Raw genomic sequence first — 27,625 nt, 5'->3', positions numbered from 1 at the left:
GGATTATCAGCACTGGAGCAGCTTCTTTCTCGACGATTCCTCTAAAACTATAGAAATCAAGCACTGAAATAGATGTGTTTTCCCTCATGGCAAAGTGGAGGGAAAAGCTTTTGCGCATCCTTTCCATGAAGCTGACCCCCCCCCCCAGCTCATCCATTAAAACTGCATCTTTGTACAAACTGATTTAAATATGCTTATTTCAACCACAAATGTGTTCTAAACCGAAGGTTGCACTGAATGAAAGCCCTGCAGCCGCTGTGGCCACGCACAGGCTGCTCAGCACGTGATGTGGGTATCGATGAGCCCCGCAGGTTTTGTCTCGGCGCTGGATTAGGCACAGTTGCTACTGGTAACTGCAGAGCCGGGAACAGCGGGGTCTTTCCCGATGGAATGCACCACCGAGGCCTGGGAACCCAACGGGGTGGTGAGGACGTGCCCTGTGCAGCATCCCGGAATCATGGAATTGTGGCATCCCGGAGTGGTTTGTGATGGAAGGGACCTTAAAGCTCATCCAGTTCCACGGGCAGGGACACCTTCCACTAGAGCAGGTTGCTCCAAGCCCCTGTGTCCAACCTGGCCTTGAACACTGCCAGGGATGGGGCAGCCACAGCTTCTCTGGGCACCCTGTGCCAGCGCCTCAGCACCCTCACAGGGAAGGGACATTAATATCCCTTAATGTCACTTACTGTGTTTTTAGATGCTTAATACTCCTCTGCCCTCTGACAGCAGCAAGAGGAGGCTTTTGCTTCTGGGATTTGCTATGGGTTGAAATATTCTTACCTTTATTCCATGTTTTAAAGTCTCTCCACGTGGGATTCATGGGATTCATACCCCATAAAGCCTGTCTTTTAGCCAAGATGCAGCTGATTTTTAGCCCTGCTGCCTGCACAGGCACTTCTCAGTCCCAGCGCAAGCAACAGTGGGTTTTTATTGGGCTCTAACACAAAAGCAGCTCGTGCTTGCTGTGAGCTGTTGGGAGGGAAGCAGCAGCCTTGTTCCCTTCCCTTTCTCTGAGCCTATTGAAGTGGCTCCTGTCAGTCAGCGATGCCTTTATGCGAGCGTGTGGGTTAAAGCTGCAGAACCATCCCTGTGTGAGCGCTGGAGCGGTGCTGCGCAGCTCAGTCTCGTGGTGCACGCAGGTACCATGTGCTCTCGTTGTTTGTGCAGAGTCATTTTTGCCTGTCAGAGCTGTGGCAATAGGTCCAGCGCTATAACAATGCCCTGGCAGAGGGGATGGTCCAGGCAGAGGTGGGGAAGGGCAGGATGGGTTCAAGCACCCCGTTGCTCTGCTCTGTGCCCGAGCTCACGTGGTCTGCCTTAAGAAAATAACCCCAATGTGGGAGTTGCTGCATCCCATAAACGCTTCCTAGATGATGTCTGATACAAGTGACAGGCTGAGAGAGCTGGGCTGGGGCAGCCTGGAGAAGAGAAGGCTCCTGAAGGGGACACCTTAGAGCAGCTCCAGTGCCTGAAGGGGCTCCAGGAAACCTGGAGAGGGGCTTTGGACAAGGGCCTGGAGGGACAGGCCAAGGGGAATGGCTTTAACCTGCCAGAGGGGAGATTGAGATGGGCTCTGAAGCAGAAGCTCTTCCCTGTGAAGAACTGGAAGCAGTTGGGAAACTGCTGCACTTTCGAGCACGTCAATGCCAGCAAAAACTGAGCACAAGGAAACAGAATCAAGTGCCAACACATTGCAGGTATCAAACAGGCAGCCTCGAAGATGCAGAGGGACTTCTGGGCTGAATAAGGGTAAAAACTGTGCTCAGAGGAGATCCCCGCTTCCACACAGCACCAGGAAGCTCCAAGAAGGCTGCTGGGGAGGAAAAGACCTTCCTGAGGTGTGCAAAAATGTTCTGGCTTATCCCAAATGACACACTGCAACCGTAAGAGCTTTCTAGAGGAGTGAGAAGGGGATGAGCACGCATTCAGAGCTGTTCTTTCCCTCTAAGGCTGCAGTGTTTAAACAGGAGAGTGATGGTGGCTTGGAAACCTGCTCCTAAAGAGTTAAAACAGAGTTCTGGAGACTGGCACAATTAAAATTCTGGAAGAGTACATTTAAATTGCAGGGAATGCCGAGCTTGTCCGACTGGATAGTCAGGCCGCAGGTTCCCCCAAACAGGGCTTTGATTTTCCAACACAACACCCAAAATTCCCTTCAGCTTTCAGAACACACATGTGGGATCACGCTCCCTCTTGCACAACACGGCTGGAGGAATAATTCCAGGTATCACAGAATCATAAGATCACAGCATGGTTTGGGTTGGAAGGGACCTTAAAGCTCCTCCAGCTCCAAGCCCCATCACGGGCAGGGACACCTTCCACTAGAGCAGGTTGCTCCAAGCCCCTGTGTCCAACCTGGCCTTGAACACTGCCAGGGATGGGGCAGCCACAGCTTCTCTGGGCACCCTGTGCCAGCGCCTCAGCACCCTCATAGGGCAGAGCTTCTGCCTCAGAGCTCATCTCAACCTCCCCTCGGGCAGGTTAAAGCCACTTTACCTTCCCTGTGAGGTGGTAGGTGAATTTCTTTGGTTTTCCTTAGACCTGTGAAGAGTCCAGGATTTGGGGGGCAGCAGCTGTGTATCTCAGGAGTTAGGTTTAGACGTCTCATTGTAGCCTCCTTATGAATTCCTATTGCAGGTGGTGCTCCTGGTAGGTTGGACCTGTCAACACACAGGCTCTTCTGATGCTGTCCTGGCCCCTGCAGCAGCCAGGAGAAGTTTCACTGCTCAAGGGTCTCCATTGAGGCTCTGCCTTGTCTACACTCAGGCTTAGAGGCAAAGCCAAGCTCCTGCTCTTGCCCCTCTGCCTCCTGCTGCCAACGTGGAAGATCATCTCAGGCACTGAGTGTTTGACCATCAGATGATCTGCAGAAACAGGTTTCACTTCCTTGAGGTTTCATTTCCTTAGTGCCTAATGCAGGAAAGAGCATGATGTGTGCTGAGCTGTTGGCACAGGGTGCCCAGAGAAGCTGTGGCTGCCCCATCCCTGGCAGTGTTCAAGGCCAGCTTGGACACAGGGGCTTGGAGCAACCTGCTCTAGTGGAAGGTGTCCCTGCCCGTGGCAGGGGTTGGAGCTGGAGGAGCTTTAAGCTCCCTTCAACCCAAAGTCTCTGGTTCTATGGTCCAGGGTGAAATAAACCCCACAATTAGCCCTGCTAGAGAAACCTCTTCTGTGAAATCAGCTGTTTAACCTGTCACCTTCCTGCTTCCCTCCTGCCTTCTGGTGCATGGGACAGAAGCCTCCGAGTTGCCATTCCGTGGGGAGTAGCTCCTTCTGGTGATGACCACAGGGCATCCCATCTTGTTGTGGTGATGCTGGGAGCTGTGCTGGCTGCTGAAAGCCATGGCTGGTCCAGGACCTGATGTAGCTGCTGCCAAACATCCTACTCCTAACTTAGAGACTTCCAAATCTGCACCACGGTGCAGGGCTTGTAGTACTAACGCTGAGGATGTTGGTGGGGGTCTGAGTACTCTTCACCTTCCCTTTATTTAGTTCTTTAAAGCTTAGCTAATGAATCGTAGCAAACAAATCATGGTACTAAGGTAGGAACGTGGTGTCTGTGTGGGGAGGCAGCCCTGCTTGGGGGTTTGCTTCCACTTGGGTGAGGGATCTGAGCACATTTGAACTGAAAAGGGCTGGTTTTGCATAAAAAACCCAAACCCAACCCTTTAAAGGAGCATTTTTGTGCTTTAAGCAAAGGTTACAGTGGTACAGAGAGAGCTTCCAGAGAACCAAATGACTTCTTTCACTGCTGGAACAGGGTCTCCACTCATGAAACAAACCCGAAAGCCCTGGGGAGATCTGAGCCCTCTTGTGTTCAGCAGCCTGCAGACCACGGGATGTCACTGTGATGGGTTAAAGCGAAGCCCCACAGCTGCACACAACGTCTGGCTCCACAGGTCAAACATTTCCATCCATGAAGAGGTCTCCTCCATGACCTTTGGCTCCGTTTTCCATCTCCAACATGTCCAAAGGTTACAAAATTCCCATGGTGGGACTCTTGGAGCAGTGTCGCAGGGATCTTGCTGCCAGCATGATGAATCCTGCAGGTTTTGTGCTGCATCCACTGTATCCCTCCCACAGGAACATCACAGCCTCTTGCAGGAAGCAGTTCAGCTCCTGGATCTTGGACCGTTTGAGGGAATTTGGATGCTGTGGACCAGGAGAGGGGTTCCTCTTGGGCTGCATCTCCAGAAGTTTGCCCTTTGTAACGTTACAACACCCTTAACAAGATGTTTCATGCATCAAACCTGATGGATGTGAACATTGATGCCATAATTCTCCTGGTTCTTAGGTCTGCTGTGTCCCCATGGACTTCAGTGGTGTTTGGGGGCTGTTTGTGTCAAAACTCTGAACTCCATCCAGCCTAAAAGCTACAACAGAGCCCACGTTGTTCTTTGGTGCAACGTGCTGAGCGGTCCATTGGAAGGAAAAGCAAAGGGCAAGTCCTTGTCTTGTTGGAGTTGCTGCTGGGGCAACCCCTATCGTACATGGGGGTGTTGTTTCAAGCCATTTATAAGTGAATATAAGACAATAAGTGTTGATGGTTCCTCATTCTATGTAAAACTCTGTGGATTTATTCACAAACTTTGATGATGAACCCAAAATCAGAGCCTCATAGTCAAGCTTGGAGATGAAACTCTCCACAAAGGGCCACAAAGATGATCCAAGGACAGGGAAGCTGTACAAGGAAAGGCTGAGAGAGCTGGGACTGTTCAGCTGGAGAAGAGAAGCCTCATGGAGACCTTGTCACCATGGTCCAGTATTTAAAGGGTGGCTACAAAGAAGATGGAGACTCCCTTTGTACAAGGAGTCCCATGGAGAAGACAAGGGGTGATGGGCACAAGTTACTCCTGGGGAGATTCCAACTGGACACGAAAGGAAAATGTTTCCCAATGAGAACAACCATTGGAATCATGCCCCAGGGAAGTGGTGACTCCCCAACGTTGGACACTGTTAAGATTGGGCTGGACATGGTGCTGGGACATCTAGTGTAGGTCATGCTGTGCCTGGAAAGGTTGGACCAGCTGATCCTTGAGGTCCCTTCCGACCTGGAATTCTAGGGTTCTATGTCTCCATTCCCCTTCCAAGCTGCTCCTAACAAACCCAGGCTGTGCAGAGGACAACTGAATCCTGCAAATGGGGTTCCCCCCTTCATAAGTCTGTTTATTCACTGGAAGTCAAAAAGAGGAAGAGGACTAAAAGGGTTGCCAATGTTTTGCTGAGTTAGAAATGAGACCTCAGTGGCTGGTCTGTGCGTTGCCCCGTGTACAATGTGTTCAGCAGCTCTGGCAGCCCTGGCACGGAGCTCTGGAAGCCTGATGTGCCCTCCCAAGTCATATTCAGGCAGGGTCACAGCTTGTTTATGTGTCTGCTTCATAGAATCCCAGCCTGGTTTGTGTTGGAAGGGAGCTTAAAGCTCATCCAGTTCCAACCCCCTGCCATGGGCAGGGACACCTTCCACTAGAGCAGGTTGCTCCAAGCCCCTGTGTCCAAGCTGGCCTTGAACACTGCCAGGGATGGGGCAGCCACAGCTTCTCTGGGCACCCTGTGCCAGCACCACCACCCTCACTTACACCCATACTGGCCCATATGCCAATATTTAACTACCAAATCACTGGTGAACACCTCTCGCATACATTTGTGTATCCACGGGCTTCCCAAGACACAGCTCTAGCTGTCGGTGGCCACCTCTGCATGCCTGGGGTGGTTGTTTTCCCCAACTATATCACTTCAATTCATAAAGGATGCCTCTTCTCAAACAGCTTTGTCCTCTCTCTTTGCATCCAGGCCAGGTTGGACACAGGGGCTTGGAGCAACCTGCTCTAGTGGAAGGTGTCCCTGCCTGTGGCAGGGGCTTGGAGCTGGATGAGCTTTAAGTCCTTTCCAACCCAAACCATTCCATGATTCTATGATTTTCCAATATTCTTAAGAAACCATAAGACTTGCATTTTGGCAGCAACCTGGAGAAGATTGTTGGGTGCCCATCCAGGGGAGCAGAGCCAGAAGGTAGCTCAGAAAACACAAGGGAATGATTCCTGCGTGCGCACGCGATACAGCGAGGGAAGGAAAGCAGCAAGGTTTGCCAAGGGAAATGGTCTGGTTACACACGGCGTGTTTTCTTTATGGATTTGGTTTCCCCTCCTCCTTCGGGATGTGTCATTGGGGTTGGGAGAGTTGAACCCGTCTGGTTTATCTCTGGGTGTGCCGTCGCTGCTGGTTCTTATCAGGTGTGTCACGGTGAGAGAAAGCGCTCAACCAAAACCCTGTCACCTGAGCTTGTGTTCGTGTGGTCAGCCAGGGTTTGGTGTCTGCATGGGGTGGAACAGGGCCACAGGTAACGCAGCTGCAGGGAAACTGGTTATTTGGGGGGTTTAATATGTTATTGGGAGGGATGGAAATCCTCTGTGCGTTAGAAGAGATGAATGGAGGTTAGAAACCGTGGTGAGGATGCATGGAAGCACCAAAATTGAGGTGACTGCGTATTAGAGTCATAGAATCATTTATGTTGTGTCCAGCTCTGGGGCAGCAGCACAAGAGGGACGTGGAGCTGCTGGAGCGAGGCCAGAGGAGGCCCCGGAGCTGCTGCGAGGGCTGGAGCAGCTCTGCTCTGGAGCCAGGCTGAGAGAGCTGGGCTGGGGCAGCCTGGAGAAGAGAAGGCTCCTGAAGGGGAGACCTTAGAGCAGCTCCAGGGCCTAAAGGGGCTCCATGAAACCTGGAGAGGGGCTTTGGACAAGGGCCTGTAGGGACAGGACAAGGGGAATGGCTTTAACCTGCCAGAGGGGAGATTGAGATGAGCTCTGAGGCAGAAGCTCTTCCCTGTGAGGGTGCTGAGGCGCTGGCACAGGGTGCCCAGAGAAGCTGTGGCTGCCCCATCCCTGGCAGTGTTCAAGGCCAGGTTGGACACAGGGGCTTGGAGCGACCTGCTCTAGTGGAAGGTGTCCCTGCCCGTGGCAGGGGCTTGGAACTGGATGAGCTTTAAGCTCCCTTCCAACACAAACCAGGCTGGGATTCTGTGACTGGTTTGGAAATACCTTTAATATCATTGAGTCCAACCAGAAAGTCAGTTGCCTTGGTTAGAAGCCCAGGAGCACTTCACCTTCTGAACACCATGGGCTTGTTCAGCTGTCGGGCAGCAGCCAGGGGCTTTCTTTGCTTGTGATCACTCCTTTAGCTTTGACACTTTTTGCTGCATGAAGGAAGAACCATCAACACTGCAGGAACCGCCGGCGTTGGCTGCTGCCGTGCCTGGTGCTGGTACCTCCAGCACAGCAAATAGGCAGGTAGAGTCAATAGGGTGGATGCTTTAAATTCCTCTTTTACAAGAAAGCAGATAACGATTGGATGCTGTCCCGTTTTCAGGCTCGGAATTGTTTGCCAGGCTTGAATTACAGGAATTGCTGCAGCGAGGCAGAGCAGTGCCTTTGTGCCATTAACTCGGAGCTGGCAGCTTTGCACGCCGGGTCCCCGCGTCGTGCTCCCCTCACAAACAATCACAGACACTGTTTGTGGTGGAAACAACCCCAGATTGATCTCAGGCTTTAAAGGGAAATAAACCACTGAAGAATAACTTTATTGAACGTGGGGTTTGAATCTTGCTGTGTTCCCTTCCTCAGCAGGAGAAACTGTTCACACCGATGGTGCCGCCAGCTCGTGGTTTGTGCTGTCCTTTTTGGACTGATTTGCTGTGGAAAGTCTTTGGACAAAGCCTTTTCCTATTGCTTTGGCTTAGTTGCAGCCCAAAACTGATCTGCTGGTGAGAGCCTTAAACTAATTGTCACCGAAGGGTGGAAAGAAGAGCTTTTTAAGCTGCTGCTGTGATAAGGGGTTCAGCTCCAGCTCCAGGGGCTGGAGGTGGGTCTGGTGTTGCAGTGCACATCCCACTTCCCTCTGGGTACCAGGGGATGCTCCTGAAGTCCTGCCATTTTCCTACCAAAACTGGTCACTAGTTCAGCTGCCAAATGGGATCATTATGATGAGAAATCCTACCTGTGGGACTTGAGCTGTCTCCTTTCCGAGGGAATTCAAGCTCGGTTTATTTTCCCAGATCCAGCCAGGAGTTTTCCCTCCGACAGACATGCTGGCACTTTGCCTGCCTATAAAACATAGAGCAGAGGAGCCCCAAGCACTAACCTACTGCTAAAGGCAGTAAAAACAACCCAACTTTGAGCAAACCATATGGTCACATTCACTGAGCCACAGGTGAGAGCAAATACAGGATGTTCTGTGCAGCACAAAGGAAAAATAATCAGTTGTCAGACAATAATGGTGCTGGAATTCCAAACCATCCACGTGGAAGGTGTTTAAAGCCTTTGACCTCAGCGTTCCTGCACTTTTGTATGTCTTTGCTGCTTTCACCTTAAAGAGCGTGGGTTGAGATGAGATTTTAGGCCCCGGAGCTGCTGCGAGGGCTGGAGCAGCTCTGCTCTGGAGCCAGGCTGAGAGAGCTGGGCTGGGGCAGCCTGGAGAAGAGAAGGCTCCTGAAGGGGACACCTTAGAGCAGCTCCAGTGCCTAAAGGGGCTCCAGGAAACCTGGAGAGGGGCTTTGGCCAAGGGCCTTTAGGGACAGGCCAAGGGGAATGGCTTTAACCTGCCAGAGGGGAGACTGAGATGAGCTCTGAGGCAGAAGCTCTTCCCTGTGAGGGTGCTGAGGCGCTGGCACAGGGTGCCCAGAGAAGCTGTGGCTGCCCCATCCCTGGCAGTGTTCAAGGCCAGGTTGGACACAGGGGCTTGGAGCAACCTGCTCTAGTGGAAGGTGTCCCTGCCCGTGGCAGGGGGTTGGAGCTGGAGGAGCTTTAAGGTGCTTCCAACCCAAACCAGGCTGGGATTCTGTGTTTCCATGGTGATTACCTACACTAGATAGACCTGCTTGTGTTTGGCCATTCAGCTGAATCTCAAAGAGCAGAAGCTGTCACTCTGCAGTTCCTCCCTTATCCTTGCCCGTTCAATCAGTAAGATTTACTTGGGTTTTTTGCCTTTGAGGGCAGGGATCATCAGGGATACCCTATCCCCAATCCCAATGAGCATCCCAGCCTCCGTTGCATTCAGGTGGGGATTGGAAGGGGCAAAGTGCAGTGGTTCTGTTCTTTGTGATGACTTGTTTCTTCACATTAGATTTGATAAAGCGAAGTGCAGGGGATTGGAGTCTGCTGCTCTTTATTTGTCATCCATGCACCTTGGTGATCTAGCAGCCTCTCTCTTCCCCCATGTATCAATCACCCTGTTTCATGCATCACAGGGGAGGTTTGGATGTGATCTTTAGGAAATAGAGTTACTTTTTGAGGGCAGCATCATTGTTTAACAAAGAAACAAGGCTAAACAAACCCCACCAGGTCTCCTCACCCCTTCTCCTCCATTACTTAGGCTTGCCTTGGCTCCTGCCTGCCGCAGTGGGATGCTGGTGGAGCACCAGCCTCTTCGGATGCAGCAGCTCTCTCGCGCTGTCCCAGAGGATTGTGGCAGCTTGCAAACACTCTCAGTGCAATCAGCCCGTCCCAATTAGCATAATGATGCTGCCTAATTTATGCACAAATTGCCCTCATTTATGTGTGTCGATACCTATGATTCAACCGAGCGCAGGTGGAGCAGGGTTTGGTCTCAGCCCAAGCAGGGAAGCATAAAGCTGTGTCCACCCCACATCTATGAGAGCTCCAAAACTCCTTCCCCACGTTATTAAGCCATGGAGCTGTGTGTTGTTTCCTCTGGCAGCACAGGGGTGCAGGATGAAACTCGTGGCAGGAGGTAAGAGAATAAAAGATTCCTGTGCTGAGATTTGCATGGATTAAAGGCGGGTTTAATCTGCCTGGATGCACTTGGCTTCCAGGTGGATTACGCCGGCGGCAGGATTTGGGGCTGTCTCGCCAACTAATGCCTTTTAGTTTCATTATTCCAACAAGAGACGGAGGCCACCTTTGCTGACCCCAAATCCTCAATGTTTTTGTGTGTAACATTTTCTACCGTTCATGGTTTTGCTTACCAAACCTGCTGTTGTGGTCTGATCCCACCTAGTGCAGCCATTCCCAAAGCACTTTCTCGGCGGGGTTATTCCAAAAGAGACCTCTTAGCTTGTGAGCGTGTGTTCCTTGGTTTTATCAAAGAGATGATGTGTGCTGGGCATGGAATTGTTCCATAGTGAGCAGGATCCAGCACCGAAATCATAGAATCATTTTGGTTGGAAAAGACCTTTAGATCATTGAGTCCAACTGTTACCCAGCACTGCCAAGGCCACCACTAACCCACGTCCCAAAGCACCACATCCACATGTCTTTCAGATACCTCCAGCAAAGAGTAAACCCATCCAAGCCATGAGCAGCCAGTTTCTCCAGGAGAATGCTGTGGGAAATGGTGTGAAAGGCTTTACTAAAGTAAAGACAACATCCACAGCCCTTCCATGATCCAGTGAGTGCTCAGGCATTGGAACAGGCTGCCCAGGGCAGGGCTGGAGTCACCGGCCCTGCAAGTGCTCACACACTGCGCAGCCGAGGCCTCAGTGCCATGGGTTAGTGGTGGCCTTGGGATAAAGGTTGGACTTGATGATCTTAAAGGTCTTTTCCAACCTGGTTGATTCTCTGATTCTCTAGCCAGCCTTCCTTACTGTTGATGTGCTACAACAGCATCGACATTTACCTGCTTAAATTGCTTTCAACAAAGCATATACAACTAACACAGCAAATAATGATTCCAAATAATAATGATGCTATTCCCAAGGCTGCATCCAGGGCTTACACAGCCGGCTGCCTGCCCCAGATCCTCAGGATATCATGGTTTTGGAGGATCCATCTGGCAAGGATGCTGGAGGCGGACTCTTCATCAGGGGCTGTAGCGATAGGACAAGGGGTGATGGGTTTAAACTGAAACAGGGGAAGTTCAGGTTGGAGATAAGGAAGAAGCTCTTCCCTGTGAGGGTGCTGAGGCGCTGGCACAGGGTGCCCAGAGAAGCTGTGGCTGCCCCATCCCTGGCAGTGTTCAAGGCCAGGTTGGACACAGGGGCTTGGAGCAACCTGCTCTAGTGGAAGGTGTCCCTGCCTGTGGCAGGGAGTTGAGCTGGATGAGCTTAAGGTCCTTTCCAACCCAAACCATTGCATGATTCTATAAGAGGATTACATTGCTGGCACGTTGGGGCTCAGTGGGGTCAGGGCAAGGCAGATGAGTGGAAAGGCTGGTGTGTGGCTGGGGCTGGATAAGCCCAATGTGGGACCTGCCTCCTCCCTTCAGTTGTGCCGTACGTTTGCTCTCTGGCAATCACACTTCCTCCATGTGCAGAGTCTGTGACTGATTCCTAAGAACAGATGTGGCTGCAAGATGTTCCTGTAAGCGTAACATAAGATGTTTCTGTTCTCACATACTGCTCCTTACCTGTCAGAGGAATGAGGTTTATGAGTCACTGCAAGTCATGCATCATGAATTACTCTCTTCTTCTGTTACTGATCTGTTTTTACAGCCAGCTGAAGACGCAGCCTGCTCTAAACCCATTCAAACGTGTCACATTGACTTTTATAAGCTTTTATAAGCTCTTTAGTTTTTATTCTGCCTTTGCACTTGCTTTTTTCCTTACCTCCCAGTGTGTGTTTTTCCTTCAGCGAGATGTTGTCCTTGTCTTGCACGGAGCTGTGAGCATACACTGTGTGTGTCCTGCTCCAAGCTTTGTGACAGCGCAGCTTCACTGCTGATCTCCTTTTAACTCAGGTGATGGTAAGAACAGCAGGGGAGGGAGTTATATAGAATCATACATTGGTTTGGGTTGGAAGAGACCTTAAAGCTCCTCCAGCTCCAACCCCCTGCCACGGGCAGGGACACCTTCCACTAGAGCAGGTTGCTCCAAGCCCCTGTGTCCAACCTGGCCTTGCGTAAATTGACCATGTAAATACCGACAGCACAGTTGCCTGTGCCAAATTCCCTATCTCCATCCATTCCTTTGAAATGCATGGAGCTAACTGAAGGATGGAAGGATGTTGCACAGGGAGGAGAGGATGGGCTGGAGGCTGGACAGAGCAGCATCACTGCAAGGTGTTGGGAAACGCCAGATCTTAAGGAAGAAAACACAAGCGGTATGGAAGGACCAGTGATTTTGGCATATGTGAGTGCCTTGTTTGAATCCAGAGACAAGAGAAAGCAGAAGCCTCAGTCCTTCCCAGCTGCCTTAAACAAGAAATGACAGGGAGGTCACCCAGCTCTCCTCCTCCCTGCCAGATCCAGCATCTTTTCATCTCTCTCAACTTCCCTTCAAATGGAAGTGGCTGATGCTGGTGGTCTGCTGGGGTTAAGCAGCTATCCTGCAGCCTTCAGAGCAGACGTGAGCCCCAGGTCTCGCTGCTTTGAAGCTCCTGGTTCTATCACACTCCACTAAATCAGGCTTTTTCTTCTCTGGAGGTAAAAATCAGCCTTTTGTGCCCATCTGATTGAAGTGCTGAGACTTGTCTAATTGAACGAGTGCTCGAGTCCACACTTGAGTAGGATGAAAAGCAGCAAGGAGATCACCCAGGGATTATGTCTGAGCTCTGCAGCTACTTGGCACTGACAGAGCAGATGGCTGGGTCACATCCTGCCCACGGCTGGGGAGGAAAAGCCTTCCATAGGGAAAAAGATATTAATCTGGTTGAATTTATTCACCCCTGAATCTACAAGTGCCTCAGGTCTCTACTTTTGTACTTCATAGCATCAGCCCAGATGGGATTAGTGAAAGGAGGGGTTGGTTCTGCAAACTGCTGCTGCCTTGAAGCTGGTGCAGCTAAAGAGATTTGGGGAGGGAAAACAGAGATGCAGAGGGTGGGAGAGACTTGGCTTGTCGTGGGATCAAGCAGGAACAGCCATGAGTGATCCATGAGTCCCTATGGGGCGGCTTTGCCGATGGAGCGAGGAATCCAAGTCCGAGAGCTTCTGGTTTGTGCAGAGCTGTGAGAACATCACAGACATCCCCTGGACCACAGGGACAAGCTTCAGCCTCTTCCCTTTAGCACTGCACTTGATCCTACAGCCAAAGGCTGTATCCAGAGGGGTTTGGGCTTGGGGAAGCGCGCTGGTGGTTGCCTCGGTGGTCCATGGCCATCAGAAGTCCTGGATGACCACCGAGCAGCTTTCTGTCCCCTTCCAGAGGGATTGGAATAAATGAACATCCACAAAACTGCTTTTCTAATGCTCCATCTGCTTGTTTCTGAGTTAATCCACACTTGTAGGAGCCCAAGGCCAATATGGTACCTTCGCTGTCATAAAAATCATCTGCTTCTTCTAGCTATGGACCCTCCTTGACTTCACTTCACTCCATACACGGATCAAGTGAAGCTTTAAGTATCAGTCTCCTCATTTGTAACTGCACTTTTAACCCTGGAGGCTTCCACAATCTTACCTTCTGTATTTCAAAGTTATATTCATGTTCTCAAGTGTGTCTCTAGCTTGAGCAGTAATGAAAAGCTGCATTTGCATGTAGGTAAGATGAAGCAGAATGACCTTGCCGGCATCATGTTGCTGAGTTTTGACTCTTTGGGTTTAAAAGCCCTTTTTTCTCTGTTTGTTTGCAGGGGGCACCGCTGGAAGAACCTTTATGGGCTCCCAATGAAGGTGGATGATTCACTGATGATAATTAAGGTAGGAAGAAGTGGTGTTCATTTGGCATTAATCCTCTCCTTGAAATAACATCTCCCCGGCCGGTGGCTGGGCGGTCGTGGCTCTATTTTAGGGCTCAGTACACAGCGATGGCAGCACATGGCCAAGGCATTAACTTGTCTTCAAGTGTCCCTTTAAACACAGAGGGAAGGGAAATCTTATTTAAGAACTACATGGAACGTAACTAAGTGGAAAAACTCTGACTTCCTGCCCCAAAGGATAATAAGGGCTCTGTTGGTGCAGAGTTGGAAGGGGAATGGCTCTTATTTGAGAGCACTCAGCACAGGGATTTTCTTGTTCTGCTGAAACGTAGTGGTTGGGTTGGAATTCAGGTTCTAACTTGCCATCCCACCTAAAAATACATTTGATTAGTTTATTTTCGTCACGTTGAGCTTCTGTGGAAAGCTGGTCCATCTCCAAATGTGGCGAGAGAGTGCTCAGTTCTTGATTGATGTTACAAGCACGAAAGCATCAGATAAACTTGGAATAGAAACACAAACGTGTGCTGGGCTAAATGCAGGTTTTATGATGCTTGAATATCTGGATTCTTGCCTTGCTGGGTCAGTTCTACCTTGGCTGTTGTGCTCAGAAACAGCATCGTGGTGGTGCAGTGGTTGCTGCTCTCTCCTTCCTCTTGGAGCAGGAAAGAGACTCTTGACCATAGTCACTATATAGGCTCCTAAACATGAGTCAACCTTTCCCCTTGCAATCCAAAACCCCTCACAAAGTCATCTTGCCTTTACTCAGGCAGGAGGCCCCTATGCTTTGCTCTACACATTCCTACCATTTCAATACACAAGCTTGGGAAGGTGGTAGAGCTGTCCCTGAGTTCCCACTGCTGTATCAAACCTCTGCAGCCTGCACATACCCAGAACACAGCAAAGTTGGACATTCCACTTTGGAGCCCGGTGAGGCCAATGTCACAGATAGGATTTATCCTTGATTTATTGAGCCTCTAAACGTGTAAGGAAGTACCAGGGTGAACGTGGTATGTGCTATGTCTGTTGTACATTAACACAGGCTTTATGTAGCGGTTGGGCTTTACACCTCTTACTAGCACGGGTGGAATTAGTGCTTTGGTTGGTGTTTAGTGTCAGTGAGGAGTTTCCTGGCTGAGTCCTGGGAGGGAGAAGGGGAAATTCAAGCTGTAACAAGAGCAAATTCTTTTAATGCAGGTTTAGAGTTCTCTAATGTATTTGTACTTGTAGCTTGGCGTGTGATAAGATGCGCTCCTGTGGAATTTGCTTGGAGCAGGGATTTGCATGAATTATTGTTTCTTGCAAAAGGAACATCTGTGCAAAGCGTTCTCCCTGTGCTCCACAGTACCAGAGCACCCATTAGAGGAGGGATTTGGGTGCCTGGCTGCAGTGGTCAGCAAAAGCCAAGTGCTTCGGGAAGGAAAGATGGAGAAATAGAAACAAAGCTGCTGATCTGAAAGGGAAAACTCCTTCTGGGCTGCGTGACAGCGTCAGGATCATGGAATCATGGAATGGTTGGAGCAACCTGCTCTAGTGGAAGGTGTCCCTGCCTGTGGCAGGGGGTTGGAACTGGATGAGCTTTAAGCTTCCTTCCAACCCAAACCACTCTGTGACTATGATTGAAGTAAAATGCCATCAATCAAAGGAAATGGTATTGGAATAGTGAATAGTGAAATAGGCCCAGAAATACGTAGAAGATGGGAGTAAACAGTCGTTCTGGATGGTCTCTGATTCTGCACTTTAAGCATTTCATTTGAAGGGTTTCATGTTCTCAAAGAGAGATCATTCTGTAAATCACTAATTAAGCAAATGAGCTACAGTGTCATCAGCCTGGCTACAAAAGCAAGAAGCTGACATTTGGAAGAAACCTTCAAGCTGCAGACTCAAATTATCCAATATTGAAAATTACGGTGTCTCAGAGGAATAGGAAGAGAAATGAAAGAATCCCTTCAAGTCTTTAAGGGTGACTTAAATCCAGGTTTTGTGTGGAAAAGGAAGCTTTTTATTTTACTCAGAATTCTCCATGGATGCTAAACCTGTGATTCCCACTTAAAATTTCATAGAATCACAGAATCCCAGAGTGGTTTGTGTTGAAGGGACCTAAAAGCTCCTCCAGCTCCAACCCCCTGCCACGGGCAGGGACACCTTCCACTAGAGCAGGTTGCTCCAAGCCCCTGTGTCCAACCTGGCCTTGAACACTGCCAGGGATGGGGCAGCCACAGCTTCTCTGGGCACCCTGTGCCAGCGCCTCAGCACCCTCACAGGGAAGAACTTCCTTATATCCAACCTAAATCTCCCGTTTCAGTTTAAACCCATTCCCCCTTGTCCTATCACTCCAGTCCCTGATGAAGTCCCTCCTCATAGGCCCATTTGCTACCTTCAAGCCATCCATATCCTTCCCTGTACCTTTTCCAGCTGTGTTGCCAGCATCTTCTGGGAGGTGGGAGCCAAGCGACGTGCCCTGTGGCTTAGCAGGGGAGCTCGACACGTGTGGTTTCTTCTCACCGGTTCCACAGTGCTCATCGCTGAGCTGTTTTCTGTGCTGCCCACAAGAACTGAAAGATCTTTCCTGTTTGATAACAGTCAGTAGTTGTGGTTGGCTCCTTCCTCTGCTATGTGTGCCCGTGTTAACTTGCAATTCAGTTTGTCATCGGGGTGCTGCTGCTGCAGGGCTCCGTCCCCTCCAGCTCCAGCACAGAGGCACCAGCCACGGGAGCGGTTGGATCCTTCACCCTCCTTCACTTCATAAAGGTGCATTGGGCGGTGACCGAGCCAAAAAGTGCTTTTTCCCCCCACTTGGACTATTTATTCCTCTAGTTTCAGTTGAAGCCACCAAAAGCGGTATTCCTTCTCAAACCCTTAATGATAGCTGTCAAATTTTGGTGGTTGCTGATGTGTGACCCTTGGAGTGCTTTATGGAAATGCAGAGGTTGCCCTGAGACCAGAAATCACAGGTTAGAGTGCTCCTAAAGCACAGAATCCCAGCCTGGTTTGGGTTGGAAGCACCTTAAAGCTCCTCCAGCTCCAACCCCTGGCCCGGGCAGGGACACCTTCCACTAGAGCAGGTTGCTCCAAGCCCGTGTCCAACCTGGCCTTGAACACTGCCAGGGATGGGGCAGCCACAGCTTCTCTGGGCGCCCTGTGCCAGCGCCTCAGCACCCTCACAGGGAAGAGCTTCTGCCTCAGAGCTCATCTCAATCTCCCCTCTGGCAGGTTAAAGCCATTCCCCTTGGCCTGTCCCTCCATCCCTTGTCCAAAGCCCCTCTCCAGGTTTCCTGGAGCCCCTTTAGGCACTGGAGCTGCTCTAAGGTCTCCCCTTCAGGAGCCTTCTCTTCTCCAGGCTGCCCCAGCCCAGCTCTCTCAGCCTGGCTCCAGAGCAGAGCTGCTCCAGCCCTCGCAGCAGCTCCGGGGCCTCCTCTGGCCTCGCTCCAGCAGCTCCACGTCCCTCCTGTGCTGCTGCCCCAGAGCTGGATCAGGGCTGCAGGGGGGGTCTCCCCAGAGCGCAGCAGAGGGGCAGGATCCCCTCTCCCGACAGGAAAACCCCACAGGCACTTCCCCTGCCTCTTTCCTGTGAAGCTTCAAACGTTTACCTGGAATTTGACATCCCTGCTGGGAGCTAAAAATCCATTGGGAGTTGTGTGAGCTGGTATGGACAGTGCAGACTGTCAGCACTGAGCACACACCTCCATTGGGCTGTTGGAGCTAAACAGGAGCTGAGGATGTGAAGGAGACAACTGCTTACAGAAACCACACCAGGCAGCGTGTCAGGACCTGCAGGACCCTACCTGGAGCTGCTGTGTATAAATAAACACATCCACCCTCCCTCTTTTCCTGACAACTACCTCCCTGGATAGTGATTTATCTTCTCTCAGCAGCTTGTTCTGCAGGCAGGTTTCCTCCTGCAGGTGTTGAGGAAGACCTCATCTTTATGTTAATTGAGCATTGCTATCAGTGCCCAGACATCAACTGCTCTCATGTTCCTCTGAGACATGAGGTTCTGATTGAAATTCAGTCCTGAAATACTGATACCAGCCACTGAATCAGATGGAAACTGCTCCAGATTGCCTCAAATGTTGCCTGTCCTTGTTCTGCAGGGTGTGGAACCACAGCTTCAGCTTTCGGGAGGGTTGCAGATGAGGTCTGCAGCCTGGGTTCAGGTTTTTGGTGGTGCTTGCTAAGGTTAAGGGCTTCCTCAGCATCGTGTCTCCACTGAGATCAAGCAGCTAAACACAGTTACTGCTTATACTGTTGGAGCTGAATCTATGGCCCTTGTCCAAAGCCCCTCTCCAGGTTTCTTGTAGCTCCTGTCAGGTCAGCAAGGAGATTCCACAGGTCAGCAGTTACCAACACCATTAACTTCTCATATCTCCTTTCCCAGACCTCTTGTGATGTTATTTAAGCAGTTTGTAGTCCAAATCCTTGAAGTTCCCTGCTGAAAGATGAAATCTATCAATCCCACCAGGTCTTTCCAAGAGCAAAGCATGGAAATCTCTGTCCTCGGGCTGGCACCGTCACCGCTATTTTCCTCTCTCCCTTGACCAGTGACTTCCCCATTAATATTGGTGTATAAATCTGTGGCTTGTGCAGGGATTACAAAGGGAGCAAAGCAAACCCATATGCTCCAGGAATTTGGCAAGTGACATGTGGACCTCTCATTGGATGGATGGATTTGTCACACTTACTTTATACATGGGTATGATCTTGTGGTGCAGAACCACTTGGTCAGGGACCTGTTCCCTTTTCACACAGAGTTCTCTGGTAACCAGCAGATTTGGGGGGGATGTGGATGTACATGGGGGGGATAAGGAAGACTGGAATAAGGAATTATTCTCTGGAAGAACAGAGTGTTTACAGATGTATACAGAGGAAACACAAGAGTATTTCCAAGATGCTTTGTCTGTGATGGTCTAAGGTAGGTGCTTATGGGAAGTGATGTCTGGTAGCAGGTAAACTGCTGCAGTTGGGGAGAAGCAGAGGAGCTTCTGATGCGTAAATCCTCCAGCTCTGAGGCAAGATGTGTTACTGGTCTTAAGAGCTCAACCAATTGCTCTGAGCTTCATCCAAATGCAACAGCACTTCAAGAGAAGAGTTGGTACCCACAGAGCTGAGGGATGTGTTCGCTGCAGGAGGAGGTAAATTATTCCTTGGGGAATGTGGAAGTGTTATCCAGGGCCCAAGGAGGAGGATGGGTTTAGAGGGAAACCACCTTTTGGTTGACTATTGCTCAGTGACAGGGAATTTAATCCCCAAACTTGCTTTAGGAATGGCTTTTATAGACAACTATCAAGGTTGATGCGTTCTCCAAGACATATTCCCTTTCTCTCCATCCTCTTTGTTACTGTGTCTGTTGGCTCTGGTGTGGTGAGGAGCATGCTGTACCAGCTAAAGCAGATGATATTTGGGGGAACAAACACTTTAATCCTTATGTTTTTGCTGCTGCAGAGAGCAATTATGGGGATGGAGGCTGTGTGTGAGCAGACATTGCAGCTTGGCTGGATTCTGCTTCCATTTGATGCATTGCATGTGCCCTCATGAGTGATTCAGCGAGGTCAAGGAGCTCTTTGAAGAGCTGGAGGGAGAGAAAAGGCCTTTTAAAGTAAAATACTTCAAATACAGATGGAGCCTACACTAAAGCTGCATTTCACTCCTGCGTGGCTCTTGCCTTTGCTCACTGCAAGGTGCTTTGCTGGTAACGTTATGGTTTGACTGCCCCTTGCTCAGCAGATGTTCTGGGCAGCCTCAGGTCCTGCTTTGGGCTGAGCTTTGAGGAAGTATAAGGTCAAACTGCTGTAGATCTAGAGGAAGTTTGTAGGTTATGAACTCAGCTAGAACCGGTCCTTAATGAAAGGAAAGCAGCACCTTAGTTTTTGCTAAAAGCTTTGTATTTGAGACAAAGCGAGTGTGAGGATGGAATGCTGTTGTGTCCCCCTAAAACAAGTGGATATTATGGCATCTAAACTGATATCTGAGCTTGTGAGGGTCCAGTGTGGCTGAACAGGAAGGTGCCTGCAGCTGCAGTGCGTTTGGGTTTAGTTATTGCATGTCACTTGTGCAGAGTTCCTCCTTGTAGAGAAACCAAGGAGGAGGAGAGGGCAACAACCCAGGGGTTAGGCAGGAGATGGTGGAATCAGCGTCCCTGGAAGTGTTCAAAACCATGTAGATGAGGCCCTCAGTGTCGTGGGTTAGTGGTGGCCTTGGCATTGCTGGGGTGAAGGTTGGACTGGATCTTAAAGGTCTTTTCCAGTTGATACCATGATTCTAAGAAGTGATGGGTGTTGAGCAGGCACTTGTTGGAATGCCCATCGTCTCACTTCCTTCGCCCCAAAGATGGGCTCTAAGTTATGGACGTGGTGAGGTGGATGGTGGGACATCATGACCGAGAATGGTGTGAGCTTGAAGGACCTGGGGGAAGGAGTTAAATCTGAGCAAAAAGCAAATTACCTGGAAGGGCTGGAGCTCTGCCCTTCAGTGCTTCCCCAAACCGGGACGTGCAAGTCAGGAACACCAGGAATCACAGAATCTTGGAATACCAGGGTGGAAGGGACCTCAAGGATCAGCTGGTCCAACCTTTCCAGGCAAAGCATGACCTACACTAGATGCCCAGCACCATGTCCAGCCCAACCTTAACAGTGTCCAATGTTGGGGAGTCACCACTTCCCTGGGGAGATTATTCCAATGGTTGATTGTTCTCAGTGTGAAACATTTTCCTTCAGTGTCCAGTGGGAATCTCCCCAGGAGTAACTTGTGCCCATCACCCCTTGTCTTCTCCATGGGACTCCTTGCACAAAGGGAGTGGCTCCTGCATGTGAGCATCTTCCTGGAGGGCTGCTCTGGGAATGGAGGTGTTGGCTGGATGTTTTCTTCCAAGTCTTTGTCTTCGAATGAAGGTGCGGTGGAGGGGACAGGGATTCTCCTCCTATTGCTGCACCAGATGTCCCCTTAGAGACACCAGTTAGAGTCAGAAACCATTGTGAAACTCCAGGTGCCATGGGTCACTGCCTTCAGCTGCAGGGGCACTAATCCTGTGCATCAGCCTCCTCACTGCTTGGCACCAAGGGTTAAACTTGTTGAAGACAAGCAGAGCCCTGGTCCTGCAGCACCCAATGGGTGCTGGGGTGCAAGGACCCCAGTGCTGCTGGTGCTGCTCTGCCTCCCTCAGAGCTGTCAGAGGCTCAGGTCTGCTGCTGGAGAGCTCGGATACACATTATGTGTGATGAAGGTTTGTTTCCCCAAATGACAGGTTGCAGGAAATGAGTTTTCTGCTGTTGAGCTGCCAGTGCAGCCTCTTGGGTTGTGGTGAGGATGCACAGCTCCCGCTGCACCCAGCTTGGCGTTGGCGCCATCAGCAGCATGGAAATCACCCTCAAATCATAGAATCATGGAATCAGTCGGGTTGGGAAAGACCTTTAAGATCATTGAGTCCAACCTTTACCAAGGCCACCACTAACCCATGGCACTGAGGCCTCGGCTACACGGGGTGTGAGCACCCCCATGGACGGTGACTCCAGCCCTGCCCTGGGCAGCCTGTTCCAATGCCTGAGCACCCTCTGGGGAAGGAATTGTTCCTCAGCTCCATCTAAACCTGCCCTGGGGCAGCTTGAGGCCATTTCCTCTTGTCCCATCCCTTGTTCCTTGGGAGCAGAGACCAGCCCCCTCCTGGCTCCATCCTCCTGTCAGGCAGTTGCAGAGAGCGATAAGGTCCCCCCTGAGCCTTCTCTTCTCCAGACTAAACCCCCCCAGGTCCCTCAGCCGTTCCTCATCACACTTGTGCTCCAGGCCCTGCACCAGCTCCGGGGCCCTTCTCTGGCCCCGCTGCAATGATGGGTTCAGAACAGGTACCCAGAGGCACAAAAGCAAACTGGGAAGCCCAGTATCCCACTGGTTTTGAGCCAGTTGCTCAATAGAAAATGAGCTTTGCTGGGAGACGCTGCCACATTCTCTCATTGCTGCTTCCCCTGTTACTCTCAGAGGTGAATCTGTTCGGTCCTTCCCCTGAGCACCAGCCAGAGGCTGCATCGAAACCTATTTAATTGCTGTTTCTTTATTTTTATGTGCTTTGAGCAGAGCCTGAAATGTATCATTTGGGAAGATGCTTTAGTGAGCTGTTGGATGACAACCCGCTTTCTCCTCTGCATTAGCTGCTTTAAAACATCTACCCCCTGGTTCAATTTTATTTGCCCTTTAATAAAGGAAGATACTATCTATGTGAGACTTATTTTTTCATCCCTCGGGCAGGTGTTTAAGAGTTTCCATTGTTTTTAAAGTGGCTCTTTCTGTGCTTGTTGAATGGCTGTCGGCTGCTGAACACCGTGATTAATCTTCAGCAAGTGCTTGGTTGAAAAGTGATGCCATGCAGATGGGCACCAGGATGCTCAGGATCACCTTGGGTCCATATATTGTGCTTGGAGCATCCCTGCTTTATCATCTAGTGGAAGCAGCCCTTCATTTGGAGGGTTAGCAGGGGGGGAAGCGCTTCCTCTGTGGTTTATGTCTTGCTTGTAAAGCAGATACCTTTTAACATCTGTGCTCTGTCCTTCAGCCTTTCCTATTCGAATATCTCATCCACACATCCCTGGAAATGCTCAGGGCCAGCTTGGACACAGGGGCTTGGAGCAACCTGCTCTAGTGGAAGGTGTCCCTGCCCGTGGCAGGGGCTTGGAGCTGGATGAGCTTTAAGGTCCCTTCCAAGACAAACCATGCTGTGATAGGGCAGCCACAGCTTCTCTGGGCACCCTGTGCCAGCGCCTCAGCACCCTCACAGGGAAGAGCTTCTGCCCAAGAGCTCATCTCCCCTCTGGCAGGTTAAAGCCATTCCCCTTGGCCTGTCCCTCCAGGCCCTTGTCCAAAGCCCCTCTCCAGGTTTCCTGGAGCCCCTTTAGGCACTGGAGCTGCTCTAAGGGCTCCCCTTCAGGAGCCTTCTCTTCTCCAGGCTGCCCCAGCCCAGCTCTCTCAGCCTGGCTCCAGAGCAGAGCTGCTCCAGCCCTCGCAGCAGCTCCGGGGCCTCCTCTGGCCTCGCTCCAGCAGCTCCACGTCCCTCTTGTGCTGTTGCCCCAGAGCTGGATCAGGACTGCAGGGGGGGGCTCCCCAGAGCGCAGCAGAGGGGCAGGATCCCCTCCCTGAGCTGCTGCTCATCCAAGAGTACAGTTTCCAGAGGAACATCTTCATTGAATAACACACTGGGGCCCACAGTAGCATCCTCTGATAGTGGGACCAAGCTCCCCAAAAGCAACAGGTATTGTGTAGTAGAGGTTGGGTACCATGAAGAGGTCAGTGATTGATTAGATGGTGGTTGAAGAAAGTTGTTGGCTAAACAAAGTCTGATGTGTTCTTTCATATAAATTAGCGATGTGGTAAAGAGTGAAGCAATTTCTTCCCCTAAAATCAATGTGAAAGGAGAGGGGATGTATGCAGGGACTGGAGAAACACCCATACAGTTCCTTTCCAGCATCATCATCACCTTTCTCACGTGGATCAAGATGAATCAAGGGGGAAGACTGGAGCTGTGGTTGGGTGACCCGTTCTCAAAGCCACCATCTCCACCAGCTGATTGTCGTGCTGCTCCCCTTATCTCAGCATCACCATACACACTGTCCTAGAGAGTATTTCTAGGGGGATTTACAAAGCCACTGGAGTGATTTAGGTGCTCAGATCTATTTGAATATCCCAATAAGTGTTTATCTGCAATTAAGGTCCTGTAAAAACACTGCGAAACATGAGCCATCACCCGAATCCTGCCTCTCTTCCTGTCAAACTGGCAAATATGATGCTTTGATCATCATTTGTCCCTACGGATCAGAGCCACCTCCTCTTTTCTTTGCACAGAGGACCCCCAAAAAGACTGTGCACAGACCATCACAGCCCTGAACAAGCATCCACAGGGCCCATCTCTGCCATTTTCAGGCTCTCCAGTGCCTTTTGTGAGGTGGTACCAGCTCTGGTACCTCAAAGGGAGGTGTCAGCAAGACAAAAATGAGCGATTCAGGATGAATCCGCTTGTGGGGCTGGGGCTGTGCCTCCCCCCTCCTGACTGCGCTGTGAATTAGTGGTTGACTTGAGCCTTGCCGTGTAGCTATTTATACCTCCAAGGGTCGAATTATCGCTCTGTAGATTCCATCATCCCTTTGTTTAATCCTTTTTCCTTTCTTCTGTCATGCTTTTGACCTCAGCGATTTTCAAAGCAGTCGCATTCGCTTCCTAGGGTTTTCTTGGGATGGAATTTGCATCCAGGAAAGGGGAGGAGGATTTAAATGGGCTTTTTCTGTACCGTTTGATTGTCTCTAACCCTCTCCCTTACTCATTTCCTCACTCAACAGCCAAGTCCCTTTCTTTTAACCTTCTCAGAGCTTTTCATATCACAACCATCAGAACCTTTTTAGGGCTTTTTATTATATAGGGCTTTAAAACATCGTGCTCAGAGCTGGGGTGAATATTGCACAGAATGGACTTGATGCCTCACAAAAAGCTTCGGGAAGGAGAACTGCATCCGTGTTCCTGATGGTTGGACTTTCACCTCTTCTTAATCCCCCCCCTACCAAGGAACAAGCGATGGGAGGGAGGGTGTTGTTGCTATTGGATTTATTGGCTGTGATTTTGCAAATAAATGCTTTAGAATCACTTCCTTGCTGCTCCTCACAGCCAAGAAAGGGAGACGTGCAGCAAAGGAAGGGCAGGCTGCCTGCCCCTGCTCCATCTTTCCCTTTGGATTTGCATTTCCTACTTCCCAGACTGCTTTCTTTTAGACCTCTAATGAGCATTTAGAAAACATATTTAGCCTTATAGCTCTCTATAAGTTGTATATTAAACAAAAAAGCCCAAAGCTGGCCCCAGGCCAGTGTCTGCAAGTGGTTCCTGGCTCTCTGCTCGGTCGCTGCTATTTGGATGTTCCCTTATTTCCCGTCCAGGAGAAGCCATCCGGAAAATAAAGGGAGATGTGAATACACTGATGTCAGCTGAATACTTTTAAATGTTAGACCGTGCTGTACAAGGGTGGGAAATAAACCTTGCTGCTAATGCAAGCAGATAGTCCCTCTGCAGTGCGAGCTTCCCTCCCATCCCTCTCAGTGGGGATTCCTACCTGGAGCACAAAACCCCTCCCTTTGGCTTTCAGACCCTTGTGTAGCAAAGTGGTTTTGTTTGGTGAAGCACTGAAAGGACTTACTTACACACATGGTTAAACGTTTTGAACAAGAAGGAATGAAGACAGGAAGCCAGCAGAACTCCTGAACATGAGTTCAGACCTTTGAAACTTGAAGTTGAGCTGCAGTGGACACCAGCCGCAGTGATACTGGAGGCAGCAGGAGCACTCATGTGGTGGGAACAGCCTTTAATCACTTATAATATCATAGAATCGCAGAGTGATTTGGGCTGGAAGGGACCTTAACGCTCATCCAGTCCCAACCCTCTGCCATGGGCAGGGACACCTTCCACTAGAGCAGGCAGCTCAGACTTACCTGGAAATGGAGAATTTGCCTTTAAGTTAAAGTTGATAATGAAAAGAAACCTTAAAAGTGTAGGCTGGGAAAGTATCAAGTATTAATTGTCATTTAACCTGCCAGAGGGGAGATCGAGATGAGCTCTTGGGCAGCAGCTCTTCCCTGTGAGGGTGCTGAGGCGCTGGCACAGGGTGCCCAGAGAAGCTGTGGCTGCCCCATCCCTGGCAGTGTTCAAGGCCAGGTTGGACACAGGGGCTTGGAGCAACCTGCTCTAGTGGAAGGTGTCCCTGCCCGTGGCAGGGGGTTGGAGCTGGATGAGCTTTAAGCTCCCTTCCAACCCAAACCAGTCTGGGATTGTATGATTTACTTTCATGTTGGTTGAACAACTCAGAGGCAGGACCCTGAAGCAGCAGAAGGGCTCTTAGATCAAATGGGCAATTATTTGTTAAAGTGTGAGAAGTTCCATTGTGTTAAGCCCCAAAATAACCACCTTTTAATAAATTAGGACAGCTATTCCCAACAGCAGGCATCGGACAGGGAGATCTGGATGTAAAATCCTCTATTGGACATTGCTGGGGAAAGGCATTGGCCGAGTTGAGTTCTCCAGTCAAGGCTTCCTTTGGGATGTTTTCAGTCAAAACCATTGTGTTTGTGATGCCCTTTACCTCTCTATGCCATAACCACCATCCTGATGGATACTTGGGTATTTCTTTCAACCATTCCAATTTTGGTGAAAAAATAGTATGGTTTTGGAGCCGCATTTCAGACCTTGGTCCTTCTTCTTCCATCTGTGCCTGCAGTTTGACCAGGAGTCAGCCTTCCTCTTCCTTGGTATTTGTGTGAGGTGGAAGCTATTGCCTGCTGCAGAGAAAACATCCCTTGGGTAATCCATGGCCTAGGGTGAGGTGTCCCTGCCCATGGCAGGGGGTTGGAACTAGATGATCTTAAGGTCTTATGATTCAATGAAACCCAGATCCTGAAATGAGGTTGGGAATATTCATCAGGCAAAGCTGGTATCGTAACCTCCATTTCCATATGCCTGGGGAGCATTGCAAGCGATTCAACTGGTCTGATGGGATGGGTCCCCCTCCTCTCTGCCCGTATCCCACCCTTCCTCATTTCTTTCTCTGCCTTCCTTCCCAAAAAAGGAGGAGGATGGGGAAGAAAAGCAAAGTAACTTGGATGGATGGAGGGGAGATGTAATTATGAGCAGTGGGACCAATTTAAAACCGGAAGATTTCAGAGAAGCTCCGACTCATTTTGACACGTTGGGCTTTTCCATAGAAGATAAAAGGCAAATAAACTAATCTATTCCTAAATTATAATTCCTTTTTTTCTTTTGGTATTAATGTGTTTAATTAGTGTAGCTCATCAATGAGCTGAAGGCATCCTCAAAAGGAAAGTCTCCATAGGAAAAGCTTCCTGGCAGCGAGATGCGGGGAGGAATAATATCCCCAGAGAAGAGGTGGAAACTCCATAAGCGGGACTGGATGGAGTAATTTGGGAAGTTTCTTGTAGGGAACAGTCTCTTGCTGTGTGGTGGGTAGGACGGGATGATCTAATCGGTCTCTTCCCTGTCCAGTTCATCTGGTTTTCATTTCCTAATGCTGAGCGGTGGGAAGGGAGGTGGTGGGCTGCTGGTGTTAGGGACTGGCCATTTGCTATGGGGGCTCATGTTTTTCTGGGCTGTGATTCTGCTATTCCAGGCTATTTTAATTAAAAAGGACATTTTAGCCCCTGCTCTGACTGTTTCTATACGTAGGAAGATGTGATCATCTCAGCAATGATTGCTCTTCAGCTCTCCTGAAGCCGCACTTGAGGCATCTCCCAACAGTCTTATGCCAGTAGGGTGTCAGCTCCAGAGCTTGGTAACTGAGGACTGAGATTTGAATAGCTTTTTCTTTGCTTCCACCCTCAAGAAATCCTGTTTCCTATTTGCTTCGTGGTACAGAGCCCTAAAAACAGGTAAGAAATCAGGGCACAACATAGGTGGCCATGAACGTTTCCTTTCCCCTCTCTTCTTCCCTTGCTCATCATGCAGGTTGGTGTTGAGAAAACCCTTTGAAGCATGTCAGGATTTGAGCTGCTCATAACACTAAACTATGGGGCTGATGGCTCTGGATGTGTGGTGGCTGAATCATGGCTTGAAGGTTGCAAATGGTCTACCACCAGCCTTACTTACCTATGGAGGTGGTTGGTGTTTCTGTTGATGGGAAGACAAGCAAGGATTCGTGACTTGGTGTGAATTCCCAAGGAGGAATGGAGAGACCTGAGAGTAAGTTCTCACCTAGGAAGGGTGGCTTTGCAGCCAAGCCAGAAATGGCATGATGGAGGAGATGGAGGGAAGGGATGAGAGACTGTGCAGATAGGAAGAAGATGGATTAAAGATTGGTTTAGTGCTAAATGTGAAGGTTGTTCTTGGGACAGAGACAGTTGGAGCAAGGAATGTGAGGACTGTAGAGCACTGGATAAAGGCGCAACGTTAGCTTGGGTCTGTGGTGTGGTCAAGCAGTGGGATGTGGGTTTGGGCATTCAACAGCCCTAGTAGGGCTCGTGTGGAAAACCTGTACAAGGCAACCTTGTGTTTTATCCCCAGCAGAAGAAAGGTCACTCACT

The 27,625-nt window shown here is 50.1% G+C and overlaps 1 protein-coding gene across 1 annotated transcript in view; it reads left to right on the top strand.

Annotated features, from left to right (window-relative positions):
* Positions 1-27,625, top strand: part of PTPRA (protein tyrosine phosphatase receptor type A) — a 110,311-nt gene that overhangs the window by 38,118 nt on the left and 44,568 nt on the right. Inside the window, exon 3 of the mRNA XM_030491576.1 lies at positions 13,515-13,581. Within this exon, the coding sequence (XP_030347436.1) occupies positions 13,549-13,581 (33 nt within the window). The 5' untranslated portion in view covers positions 13,515-13,548. The remainder of the gene's footprint in view (positions 1-13,514; positions 13,582-27,625) is intronic.

This window comes from Strigops habroptila, chromosome 7 (assembly GCF_004027225.2).
Source record: "Strigops habroptila isolate Jane chromosome 7, bStrHab1.2.pri, whole genome shotgun sequence".
Classification (NCBI taxonomy): domain Eukaryota; kingdom Metazoa; phylum Chordata; class Aves; order Psittaciformes; family Psittacidae; genus Strigops; species Strigops habroptila.
This window is presented reverse-complemented; position numbering and strand designations above follow the sequence as displayed.